Source organism: Melanostigma gelatinosum (genome assembly GCF_949748355.1).
Source record: "Melanostigma gelatinosum genome assembly, chromosome: 20".
Lineage (NCBI taxonomy): Eukaryota > Metazoa > Chordata > Actinopteri > Perciformes > Zoarcidae > Melanostigma > Melanostigma gelatinosum.
The window spans coordinates 10232686-10246691 of NC_136653.1; the positions used below are offsets into that span (position 1 = coordinate 10232686).

General features: G+C 43.9%; 1 protein-coding gene across 2 annotated transcripts in view; it reads left to right on the forward strand.

Moving 5' to 3' along the window:
- phldb2b (pleckstrin homology-like domain, family B, member 2b) overlaps positions 1–14006 on the forward strand; it is a 36846-nt gene that overhangs the window by 7600 nt on the left and 15240 nt on the right. For both annotated transcript variants that reach the window (XM_079292060.1, XM_079292061.1), the window contains exons 4-8: positions 646–744; positions 1473–1556; positions 7712–7831; positions 10008–10192; positions 10566–11816. In XM_079292060.1, coding sequence (XP_079148186.1) covers positions 646–744; positions 1473–1556; positions 7712–7831; positions 10008–10192; positions 10566–11816 — 1739 coding nt within the window. The remainder of the gene's footprint in view (positions 1–645; positions 745–1472; positions 1557–7711; positions 7832–10007; positions 10193–10565; positions 11817–14006) is intronic.

Below are 14006 nucleotides of genomic sequence, written 5' to 3' on the forward strand. Positions count from 1 at the left end.
CTGCAGACGGAATAGTAACACAATCTGACATTAGATTAAAAGCGTTAAACTGAACTAAGTGAGTATCTGTCCTTAGATAACACTCGTGGCTCTCACATACACTTTCAGAGTTGACATGTCTTGTGCGGATCACACAGCTCTCATTGTATTCCTAATACAGAGAGACAGACTCTTTTTGTTTCGCCTCCTCAGCCAGGAGAGCAGTGCAGTTCAAATATTGTGACAGATGGATTGATTTAAGCTGCGGCAAGTATGAAAAATGATGAACTACAGTATGAAGAAAATGTTTTACAACAGTACACAGTGGATGGTATTAAAATGATACGTACGGTAAAGTCAGCAATGTGACATTTCACATTTTACGTCATTATATTTCTTGCGTAACTTCTACACACTTTCACATCCTCCCAGCTCGGTGTGCCTTTCCATTTCAGTGAGGAATGCCGACCATGTGAACAGGCCATTTTGGGAGAACTGAGGGTCTATTTTTCTCCAGAATATGTCGACTGAAAAAGAAGAAGCAGTTGAAATTGACAATACTGAAGTGCCCCCTTTAAAGTGTGGATCACAGACCGCCCATGTGGTTCAAAAAGACAATTGTACTTTTGCATTTCGTTTCTATTTGCATGTTGCTTGATGTTTCAGGGGTGACCCGCATCGGACGAGAAGATGCTCCAATTCCTCAAGACGTCACTATCCAGGGTCCTGGCATCGAGGCGGAGCACTGTCTCATCTTCAATGAAGGTTGATGTCAGTTCACTCAGCACAAAATGAATTCATATTATGAGCCAGGCCTCTGAATTAAACAGCTGTCATTTGTGTACTAAGATTTCTACCCAGTTCACATCTGCACGTTGTGTTGGCCAATGACTCATTTATTTAAGAAGGCTTTTGAATAAAAAATACTGAATCTACAAAAAAAAATGAAGTGAGTTTACAATATTTGAAAACATGTTGTCAAAACTGTAAAGAGATGATCCGCTCAATACAGTAAGTAAAAAGGCATCTGTATGTGTTTTAAATGATTATTTTAACAAAACTGCAACAGAATCTGTTAGAATTAGCATATCACACCAGCACAATCTTTAATTTGTTTCAATAATAATGTTTAAAGATAAATATAGCATTGAGTGAACTATTAAGATGGATATCTTTCAATACTTTGTCAGTGTATTGTGTGAAAGAAAAGACAATTCTCTTTGAAGAGACAGTGATTGATTGCGCTGATGGGTTTTTTTTGTTCCTCTGTGAAACATCCTGTATAATTACTACGCTAAGCATTCAGACCGAAGAACTGCAGTGAAGATGGGAATAGCATGGCTTTGTGTGTGTGTTATAATTAAACGTGGTAGTGTAGTTGGCATCTTTCAACAGGGAACAACGTCTGAGTGATGATGTCGAAACGTTAGCTGCTTTACTTCAAACCGAAGGTGTACTGATCCCCTACTTTCTCATCATTACCTGTGACACAGGAGGGGTGGTGACCCTGGACCCCTGTGGTCACCTCTGCAGTCTGGATGGAGCACAGGTCACTGTGCCCACACCACTCACACAGGGTAAGATATGCACACACACACACACACACACACACAGTATAGCTCAGTCAACTCTCAGGGAGGGCCTATACAATAGACTGAATATAAGAAGACCCACACACTCTACATCAGGTATTTCATTTGCTTCTGCACAACCAGGCACACACACATGTACATGTTTGATATACTGCCACCTACTGGTCAGTGAAATAGTTGGAGTGAAAGTTGACTTTATTTCATTGAGTGTGCATAATTTCAGTGTTAAATAACTCCCCTGTGTTTGGAAAGAAAGAGCGAGTGGTTTGTTTGTGGTTCGGTTAACTTGCATACCTTTCAGTTTGTGTATGAGTCATATGGGTACAGTTAACGTTGTGCTGACGCGCACGAACAGCACGGCGTATGTTTGTGTATTTCACAGAAATGCATGGGCCTGTGTGTGTGTGTGTGTGTGTGTGTGTGTGTGTGTGTGTGTGTGTGTGAGCATTTCCACGTGTTTGTGTATGTGTTTTGAATGATGTAGTGGATGTGCGTGAACCTCTGGTTTGGTTTAATTCCTTGTGGTTTGGAACAGCTACTACAGTGAGTCACCGCTTCCAGCAACGGCAGAGCGTACCCTGCACATCAAATTATGTTATAGGAGACTGCAGAAGACTTGCAGAACACACACACACACACACACACACAAACAAACTGAGGATCCTCCCAAATTCTAACGCATTTATTTGTTTTATAATTCTGTCCACTATGTCTGTTTTTTGTCAGCCAATATCTTGATCTTTCATCTGTCTGCACTCTATTTCCTTCTCTCTTCCCCCAAATTCCCTTTTCATGGATTTACTGAGTTGCACAGCACTCCTTGTTTGACTGTTTTTTGCACCTGGCTTCTCCTTCTCCATGTATCCATCCTTTCTGTGAACCCTTCTCATTGTGGCCTGGCCATTTCAAGTTAAATATTGACAGGCCTATTTATCTTCCCGCTGTGCCGGGCTGATTCAAATATTGACATCATCTTGGTGTGTCTACACACGAGGCTAGGGCTTTGTGAAGTCTCAGGGGTGGAGAGAAGGACTGAAAGAGAAAAAGGTGTTCAAAAAAAGAGTCAAGAGGACATGGTTTGGAAAATTATGGAGAGCGAGAACATCTTTCAGGAATATCATCTGGCCTCAAATGCTTTTGGTTGAGTTGTCTAACCACACACAGAGACACACACACACACACACACACACACACACACACACACACGTACACATGCACATGGAGCAGCCTGGAGATGATTAGCTATGTTTAGGAAGTGATCTGTTCTGTGTTTGGGACTTCGGAGCTTGACCTGGAATCACATCAGTTTCACTTCTAGCTAACTTGAACAGCTGGAAGTCACTTGTTGAAGCACAGCAGCAGATTTGCAATGATGACTATAGGAGTCATCGTACGCCAATAACAAGAGTTACAAACGAGCAGTATAACTACAGGCTTTCTTCTTCTTTTTTCTTTTTCTTGCTTGCTTTACTCCCTCCCAGAATCTTCCATTTTTTTTATGTAGCCAGTCGGTCTGCCTGGCTTAGCCCCAAACTATTCTCTGCCCCTTATCCACTGTTGCTTTGTCTCAAGTCAAATTAATTAATTGCAGCATGAATTGGTTTGTCATTATAATCTAAGCAAGCCACCAGGTTTTTTAAGTCAGTAGCTATTGTCCAGCTGTTTTGGGGTTACACTGGTCCAAGGTATTTCAAAGAAAAGAGAGAGAAAATAATAGGTAGACAAAGAAAAGCTGAGGGGGCGTCCACCAAATACCTCACTGTCTAATAGCTCTTGAACCTACCAAATCTAGATTAGGGTGATGTCGTATTACGCTGTTACTTTACATGTGGTTTTAACTACTCAAATTGTGTTTTCTTCTCTTTCATTTGGCGTTTTAAATATCTAAATCATCAACGTTGCTATTATATTCCTCGACAGTATGTTAAATAGTCTGCTCTCGCGAATCTTGAACCTGTTACCCCTTTTTACCGCGAGTTGGTACAGTCCCGTACTCAGACTCGTGGATGGTAAATCAGTGAACTTTCTTACACACGCAGTCAAGACGGGTGAGGAGGCGGCTCGCAGGAGAGAGAGAGATACAACAACACAGGCACCGCCAGGACTCTAGCTAGACTGCGTTTTACTTTTATAGAAAAAAAAGTGAATTTAAGGTCCGGTCATTATCATTTGTTAGACGTTAAAAGAAAGACAATAGCTGTTATTGTCGTGAAACGTGCTCACTGAATGGGACTCAAAAGGTATGTAACGAATTTAAATGTTGCTAGCTGAAGTTAACTTTCAACAAAAGCAACAAAGTAACATGTTGCATGCAAATGTATTTACTCTACTTAACTGCACTGCACCTTTTTTAAATTAGGCTTATTTCATACTTAGGCTGTATCACTTTATATACAGTCTATGGCTATACACACCCCCACTACGTTTTTCTTGAATGAACTAAGGTTAGTGTATTGTCGGCGAACGTTACTAATTTACGACGCTTAGCACCTTACAGGTGTAGTAGGCAGAGTCTCTCTCACACACACAGTTACGTAAAGGATGGCTGATTCACATTCAACCCAACATCTGCCCGCGCGCTCATGTGTTTTATTAACACACTATTAAAACCAGCCTGTCAGGCTCTCTGAAAAGGTTGGGCAATGTTATTCCCATCAATCGATACATGTGTTTATTTGAACCCTGTCCTACGAGCACAGTTGGCTGCTTTGTATCAGTCTTGCATACTGTCTGCTCATCAGCTGATATTGTTGATGTCCCTTCTGATTGGCTGCAGTGCAAACCATCACAGATACAAATTTAGTCTGTCACCATAAATCAATGGTAATAATATATAACAACAATACTTTTTGCATTTAAAAAAAATGCTGCAAGCAGTATGTTAATCATTGCTGCTCCTGTGATCCAAGCCACTGAATGGTGAAATTATACTTTGTTTTCATATTGCCAGCCATCTTTTGGAGCTGTTTCGTCACAGCCTGGTGGCTGTAGCATATTGTCTGCAGCTTTTGGTGGATCATAAATGAGCCTGCAAGTGTACAGACTGGTGTGGTGTGAGTGCACGTGACAAAGAGAAGCAGCCCACGGTGGTGAGGACAGGCTCCGTGGTCAGGATACCTGACACCTGAAAACAAAACCGGCCTCATTGTCATGGATGTTATTGTGTTCACAAGTCTTTCTTCTGCCTGACTTCAGCACATTTTTTTAGGGACTTAAAAGAAGAGAACAATCTTTAAACCAGATGAATACGGTATCAATCCTTTGTTATCAGATTTCATGGTGTTGCTGTTTAACTTTACTTTATTTTCATTCTGATAGATTAGAGTTTGTTTATAGTTTATATACCATGGCTGTCCCTTTTGATGCTTTGTGGATGGGATTTGAGATGAAGCAGAGAAGATATCTACTGAGCCTCTGGTGAAGAGCTAGATTATATGTATTTGTGTGTGTGTGTGTGTGTGTGTGTGTGTGTGTGTGTGTGTGTGTGTGTGTGTGTGTGTGTGTGTGTGTGTGTGTGTCTAAACTAATCTATAATGACTCCCCTGAGAAATACCAGTCTGTTTTTTTGTGCTGTTACTGCTGGACCCTTGTGCCCCAGAGGGGGTTCATTTGTGGTTTTGAGGCCTATTAACACTCCCACTGGGACCTTGTGTGTAAGCATCTTTTCATGAATGAGTAAACTCTGTTTTTGTTCAGTCCCATAAAGATCTGAGGGATTACAGCAACATTTTGAAGCCAACCAGTTTTATCACATGATGTGCATTCGGACATTTGTGGTGATTACTTTTGATATCTGTGATTAGTTTGCATGTCAAACCTGACCAATAGGTCAGTAAGGTAAGAGAGTTTCATCCAAGAAATAGTTCGACATGGGATCTGTGCATTTGGTTTATTTTTCATTCTAACCTAATGGTCTCAATTTGGCAATTCCTCCACTTGTGTTACCCAAATAGAGAAACTATTTTGCGTTTCCTCTTCCCAAACACTGCGGCGAGAGTGTAGTTTGGGTCGCTCAGATCTACATGGAAACAGAAATGGTCTCCAGCCGTGATGCAGCTCCGACATCTGTGCCCTCAAAGACTCTGAGGTCTGCCTTTGTAGAGCACACTTTAAATTATCCTATAAATGTATGTACAGACTAATTTCTAGTCGTCTTGTCGTGGGAGAGGGTCTCTCCGTTTGTTTGTGTGTGTGTGGGGGGGGGGATGCTTTGACGTGGGAGGCAAATTAAATTAGCTGGTAAACAAGTGAACACGTAAATGAGATTAAACGTGTTTTGTTGGATGGTATGTCTGTCTCTGTGTGTGTGTGGGTTAAAGGGAGTTGGCATGTGTTCATGTGCAATCTATTTAGGACAGCAGTCTTAAATTTAGTTTGTGTGCAAGCAGTTAGGATTAGCATTTGTTTTCATTGAATGTGGCGGATGCTGCGTGTTCCCTTGTAATCTTATCACAGATGGATTTTAGGAGCAAGGGTTAAGAAAAGGTTTGCAGTAATCCGGTGTTTGTTTGAGAAAGCAAGAAGCGACGCAAAGGTTGAATCATCAGGTTTTATAAATATACAAGGACAACATGTGAATTTCTCATCCTTTCTTTGTTTATCTCTGTCACAAACACACACACACACACACACATGTACTGCTTGTATTTGTTCCTGCTGAAGGAGGGCAGGATTAGCTAGTTGTTTGTTAGCTAAGAGGCACTGAGAGGAAATTAGATCGGCGGGGGGAGCGGGGGCTGTGAACAAATCATGGCGACACACTTTACCCTCCACTTTAAAGGTGGCACATGGTGAGGCGATGGAAATTAGATTTTTACAAGAGCTGACTGCTGGCAGTGTGTGTGTGTGTGTGTGTGTGTTTGCTTCTCTGCTAAATACTGAGAGTTACTGTGAATCATTAGGCAGACACTGTTAGGAGACATGTCTCCACACAGATTCACAGAGCATGCACAACATTTTCAAAGACACGCACATTAATCAAGTCCGGCAATGAGAAACACATATTATTAGTTCATTACCACACATATCACGCGTGTGTGTCTGTTTTTCTGTCATTATATTAAAAAACACACATCTTTTGATCTCTCTGTCACGATGCCACTGCTTCACAGTTTGCTGCCAAACCTGCAAGATTGTGTGTTTACATGGGTATGTATTTGAGAAGTTCACAGTCCAGCTGTGTAGACTAAACATTTCTGACAGTTGTTTTCGTGTGTGTGTGTGTGTGTGTGGTGTTAGGACTCAGGACAGGACACAAAGTGAGATGAGAACGAGAGAAGGCAAAAGAAAGTTTAAAAAAAAACATTGACATTTTTCCATTCAGTCTTTTTCCATTTGCCCTCTCTCTATCCCCCCCCCCCCCTCCCTCCCTCCCTCCCTCCCTCCCTCTTGCCTCAGTGGCTGTGTCTGACTTCAGGTCCAAGGAATCTGATGTAACTGTAACGGAGCTATCAAGGAGGTGCTTTTTTAGCCTTTAACACACATGCTAACATTGTGGGGGTACTGTAATGCTTATCTGAACCTTCTGGGCGGGGGGGGGGGGGGTTGAAAGAATGGAGCGAGCAAAGAGAGTGTGTGTGTGTGTGTGTGTGTGTGTGTGTGTGTGTGTGTGTGTGTGTGTGTGTGTGTGTGTGTGTGTGAAGACAGACAAATGAAAGGGGAACTCTTTGTTTATTAGCCAGTCTTGTGATCTTCTCTCCTCTTTGTTGTCCACTCCTCTTTGCACCACTGAAGTCGTTTCATTTGTTTTCTGCTGTCTTTCTACTTTTTCACTTTTCTTGTGAGTGTGTGTGTGTGTGTGTGTGTGTGTGTGTGTGTGTGTGTGTGTGTGTGTGTGTGAGAGCACTGCTGTCTCTCTCCCTTCCCTTCTGAGGTATTTGGACAGCTGTGGCTGTCTGTGTGTATTACAGAGGTTGTGACCCTGACATCTTGTTTAATACCTGGCCCTCTCAGCCTAATTGATGGCCAGAGCAAACACTGTGGTCCGGAATGGCTGGCTGTGCCGAGAGTGTGCAAGTGTGTTTCTAGCTGTGAATACAAATAAAAAAGCTGTACCTACGACTGCCTCTTCACAGTACTATAGCGTTTGTCACGATGGTCTCGTATGTTTTACCTTACGCGTCTGTGTGTTCTCTCTCCAGGTTATTCCCTGTGTCTGGGTAAGTCCTATTTCTTCCGGTTCAACCATCCCGAGGAGGCAAGCAGAATGAAGAGCATGCTTCCACAAAAGAGCCCTGTGTCAGCTTTAGCCTACAACACAGGTACACACACACACACACAAACTCCTTCTCTGACCCATGACCTGTACTTGATCCCCGCTCTTTTTCTTTTGTTTCTCCTCTCTCTTTGTTCTGCCACATCACCATCTCCTCTTCTACCTCCCTCCCTCTTTCATCGGCTCGCTCATCTATTCCATCTGCTTCTCACCTGTTCTTCCTTTGTAGTTTTTCATCAGTTTATTCTCCTCACGCAACATCTGTCCCCACAACTATATTCACCATATGCCCTGTCAGGGATCTCAGGGTATAGTTACAGGTACACACGACCTAGACAGGTGTGTGTGTGTTTGTGTGTGAGATTGGCATGTTGGTCTTGAGTATGTCTGTTACACACATGTGACAGACTGAAGGGTAGAGTTCAGCCGTCCTCTCAGTATTTCCTAAACATATACTCTCACTGTCACACACATGCTAAAAACGTAAATTCAAAGTATATAGGAATGTTATTGTATTCTGGTGCCTCTCCATTTCCATGGCGATACAGCTGAACTCCGCTGTCTCCTTAGTGATTGATCGGGCTTGGAGCAAGGTGTGAGTGTGTGTGTGTGTGTGTGTGCGCCATAATCAGTGGAATCCTTGCTCTTTAAACTCCTGGATGTAAGGAATGCACTGCTCTCTCCCCTGCTTCTCTGATGTTTTTGTAGAGATGACTTACATCTCTCTCTCACACACACACACACACACACACACACACACACACACACACACACACACACTTTGGAAAACTTGTTTTCACAGGCAGCCAAAACCTTGACCTTTATCCTCCAGATTGCCAAGACTCACACTCCGCACCTAAAGGGAAGACTCTCGCACAAAGCAAAACGAGCCGGACATTGAGGAGAATAGTCACGATAGAACGGACTTGATGCACGCCAGGCCTCCACTATAAATCTGCCCATGTATGGACACAAACACCCTGCATGTGTGTGTGTGTGTGTGTGTCTAGATCTTATGATGTCTTTCATTTTCTGCCCCATTTCTCTCCACCATGTAGGGTTTGACATTTTCCTCACACAGGCTGTTATTCAGCTACGAGGTGCACTTTAGGTGCTCCAGTTTCTCTCACAATACAACTCGACTAAGCAGCAGCAGTTGAATGTTCCCTACTGTGCTTAAATTATTCAACACATATGTGCACTCTTAGCATATATACACATAGGAAGTACGTGTGTGTGTGTGTGTGTGTTTCTCTCAGGCAGAGCTACAGTTGTGAGTTGTAGGAAAGCTTTTTTTGTGGGTGTGTGTGACGGTTAAACACTGGGTGGTCTCAGCTTGTACATTATAATTGTTCCTTTTCCACATAAAGCCACAGATAAATTGAAAACACTCTGCAGGTTTCTCACACATTGCGTTCTACTACCCTCTTCCTAGTGTTTTACCGGCATTTCTGATGACAGGAGAATATGTAAGGACGGTGTTTTTTAAATTCTGCACAGAAAAGTAGAAATACTGCTGTTAATCAACAATACTCCTGCTGACCTCAGCAATATTTTACCAAGTATAAATGCCTTTTTGTTTTAGTTTTGACTTCCTTCCTGCTAAATCTTCCTGACTCAGTTGAGGTTTGGAAAAAGACCCGCTTACTGCTGAAGCTGCTCTAAATAGAAGGCTTTAGGTAGGGCGGGGGCCTCTCGAGGGTATTCCTGAATATTTTGTGGGTTTTTTTTCATTTCCCAAAATCTTACTCTAAGGAACAGTTCGAGTTCTAAGTCGAGTTTGATTTAAAATGTTTGTTTTGGAGCTAATGGATGGTTTTGTACAAGAGAGTGTGTGTATGTGTGTGTGTGTGAGAGAGTTAACTCCTATTCTGGGTGATTCGCTGCCAGCTGCAGATTGTGTGGTTCGGGTTTGTTCTGCCATCGGCCGCCTCTATGAATAGCTGCAGCTTCAGGTACATACACATCCTCTCTCTCCTTTCTGTCATCATTTTCTCCCGTCTTCTTTTCTTGTGACTCCATATTGCTTATCCCAGCCATAGCGCCTTTTCTCTTGTTTTTCTCTGAACTCAATTTCCCTCCAGCTCCTCTCTGCTTCCCCATTTCTACATTTATTTAAATCACCGTTTCTCATACTCCTCAATGTTCACCTGTATTTGTGTGTCTACGCTTTCCCCTTTACTATTCATTTATTTTCCATTACATCTCTTTCCCGCCCTCAGACTACTTGAAGTTTAGCAGTGACTATAGCCATGCGGTGGTGGGCGGCACCAACAGTGCTCGGGGCATGCGATCGGCGTCTGAGCTCCGGGACTTGATGGACACCCTGCAGCGCAAGAAGATCGCCCTGGAGAACAGCCTGAGAGCCAACGGGAATGCGAACCCCTCCTACTTCAGCGTCACACAGGTCAGACACCATTTAGCTCCACTCCAGGATTTATCATTCCGCCTTCTATGTCATACTCCAACTGGGCTGATAGAGTTCATATGGTTAGCCTGCATGTTTGTCTTGGGCTAAAAAGGGCTAACCGGGGTTTACTCATTATGTACAAGACCAAACGATAAGCAGGCCATACACATTATCCTGAGCTAAACTAGAGATGTATTCATTCTGTCACAGCTTTAAGAAAAGTCTGTTTATATACTAAAGCCTCACCCTTATCTTCTCATTATATGTATCTTCTACTTATCCTATTTTATGTGCATTTGATATTATGATGAAATAGCATTTTTAAGTATTTTCAGTTATAATGTAAATATTTTCCCATTCTATCTCGTAGTCTCCCCCCACCACACCTACCACGAGTCCTGCCACGTCCTCATCAGCCTATCAGGACCAGGCGAGGCGGTTCTACGGCTCGGATCGTGCACCCATGTCTTTGAAATCGGCTCCCTCTTTTTCTCCCGGGCGACGGTCCGACCCTTCTTCTTCTTCTTCTCTGGCCTCCCGCACCTCGGGCAGTCGCCACCAGGACAACCTCGGCATAAGCGACGGCCGACGGCTGCACAACCCGGGCTCCTCTTCTTCTTTACTGGCCACATGGAACGGCGGAGGCTCCTCCACCTCTGTTGACGGTAGCAACAGCTTCCTCCTCTCTCTTCCGCCCCCCTCCTCCTCATCCCGCGCTCCATCAACAGGAGGTGCAGCCAGCATGCCCTCGAGCCCCCGTCTTGGCCGTCGTAGCTACGGCAACCAAGAGCCAGCGCCCAGCAGCAGAACCCGGAAATACTCGGCAGGCTCGCTGAATGGGATGATCGTAGGAGAGCACAGTCGCTCGCTGCCACGCCTCTGCCCCTCCCAATCTCCCCGTGACAACAACAACGGAGCCGTAACCTTGTCAACGCTGCCCCCGCGGCGATCCGATGTCGCCGGCGGTTACAAATTTAGCAAAGACCATTACAACAACAGTCAGAATGCCAGCCCTGACATCAACCACAACTCCAGTAAATCAAGCCAGCTTTCCTCCAACAGGCATCACATTCAGAGCGCAAGTCAGGGAGAAAGCGTAGTGTCTATCTCCCTCTCCTCCCCCAAGAACCTGCCCTCCACTACGGCCACCGTCTCTTCCACACCCACTCCCCCTGATGTGACCATCCCATCCAGGACAGGGGGTTCCTCTTCTCCTCGTGTGGCCAAAAAGCTCAGCCTGACTTCCACTAGCTCTGTCGGCTCCTTAGGCTCCATGAGTTCCAGCCCTCCAGAACTGGAACGGCTGGCAAGCCGTGGATCGTCCGCGGGAGGGGGCCTGTCTTTGGGGGAGAGGGAGAGGCGAGCGGTGGACCTAGACTTCACTGGTTCCCTGGGGCTCGGACTTGGAGAGAGGAGGTCTTCATTTGGGAAGGCAGGCCTGGAAGCTGGGATGGGGCTGGGCGAGAGGCGGCAGTCGTTCGGAAAGGCAGGAGTGACCCCACCAGGGGGTTTCAGGGAAAGAAGGGGGAGCATCAGCTCACTGAGCGGGAAGGAGGAACTGACCGACTACCATCAGCACCAAAAAGAGGAGAGACTCCGTGAACAGGAGGTGGAAAGACTGGTGAGTTTGAGTGTGTTTGAACTGAGGACATCGACTGTTGCAGCGTGTTGTCAGTCAGATCAGATGGCACTGTCTCGCCATGTAGCTATAACCTGTGATACAGACCGTATCTGGTGTAATGTGTAAATTAGCTTACAGACTTACAGACCTTTGACAGGTGAACAGCTTGTTGCCGTTGCGGACACTGAAAGAAGATTGGGGTATCAGGTTTAATTAAATTAGCAGTGTAAGGTTTCTGTTGTTTTGCATACAACATGCAAACACACTAAAAGTGGAATAAGTTAAGGAAAATTCATCCCTTCACACCAAACTCCTCCTCGTGCCCTCAAACATACTCTCCCAGGGAGCTTAACACACACACACACACACATACATACACACGGAGAGAGAGAGAGAGTGAGGTTCACCACTCCACAGATGCCTCTGGCAGTTAGCCCATACGAACAGGACTATTCTTAACCTCGTGCTTAGGTCGTGTGTGTGTATGTTTGTGTATGTGTGGTGCGTGTTTATGTCAGTCTGGAGGTGCACCCAGTGCGGTTCGGACCACTGAAGAGCCACAGAACACATCAGTCAGATGTTGGTTAGAGCAACCAGGAAGATTAGAGAGCAGAGTTGTAGTGTAGCAGGTGGATAAACACACAGATGCTCAACATATAATGACAGCTGGACTCATAATCCCATCGTTCCCTCTTTAAATGTCTTTCTCTTTCACGTAGCCGGGTTCTGCTCAGTGATCGGGTGTCTCTTGAGCTGTGAGAAAGAGTTTTCTGGATGCCGTACAAACCAAAGTGTGTTTCACGAGCTCCTCAGTGGCTTTAACCTGCTCGACTAGCGAGATAGAACATGAAACCCAGCAACGCTTCATATGATGTGGTTTGATTGAAAAGCATTTGTTTTTAGTTTGTGCCCCAGTGTAATGGATAGCAGCCACCTGTTAGGAATGTTTAATGACCCATTCAAATTGTTTTGAGTTTCTATGTCAAAAGTATGGTTATTTTAAAGTTAAATAACTCAATTTTGATGGTATTGTTTACTTATTAAGGTCATATAGAGGCAAGAGTAATAATTTCATAACCAGTTAAATGTTCCTCGCCGTAACTTGAATCCATTTTTTTGAATAACAGCTCTGAATATTTGATAATAAAACAATGAACTGCGTTTAATAGTTCTGATCAGAGATGCTGCTGGACAGTGAAAGAAAGCCAATAGCAGCATCTGAGTTCAGGGCTGAGCTCAGGAAGGCTTTGTCTTAATCGTGTCTGCCCTCTAGTGGTGGAACAGGAAACCTGCGTTCATTCCATACTGAGACGTTATTGGGTTGTGTGCATAAATGGCTGTTTTGGGGTTTTGCCAGCAACGAAAGGAAGAGAAACACAAGAACAATTGCTTGAAGCTAACACGATCGTCTATTGTGTCAGTTAGGATGCACAGTTCAGACGTTTAGATGATTATATTCCATCAGTCCATATTAAAAGTTGGCATTTAGCAAAGCGGCTTTGTCTCGTCAGTGTACACAATTTAGAATTAACAGAATTAAAAAGTGCAGAACTGTAATGGTTGCTACTAATAAGAGAGCACTGGAAGGTGATCATGAGATCATGAGCTTTTCGACATAACCATTACAAAATACCGGTACTTTATTTCAGCAGAAAAGCACCGCAAGTCTCTCTCTCTCTCTCTCTCTCTCTCTCTCTCTCTCTCTCTGTCTCTCTCTCTGTCTCTCTCTCTCTCTCTCTCTCTCTCTGTCTCTCTGTGTCAGTCTGTCTCTCTCTCTCAGTCTGTCTCTCTCTCAGTCTGTCTCTCTAGTTGAAAGCTGATGACTATAAAGGCTCCACAGAGGCTTGTGTCCATTAGAATAGAACAAGGTGACAAACTGACACGGGCTTGTTTTGCCTCAACTCCTGGCTCACATTACACACACATGCATACAAAAGATGATTCTGCTGGTAAACAATTTGTACTGTGATCACTTATTCATATTATTCATATTTATATTGACTTTTTATATTTAATTTCTAACATATTGGGATAAAAGAGCAATGTAATGTATGTGTAGCGCTATATATTTATCCTAAATATGATGTCTCTCTTCTAATCAGACTGATAGTCCAAACTTCACCTGGTTCAGATTCCTTCCTAGAGCACATTTCCCTGGAAAGTGTCTTGTTTCCTCCGCGGCCGTACACA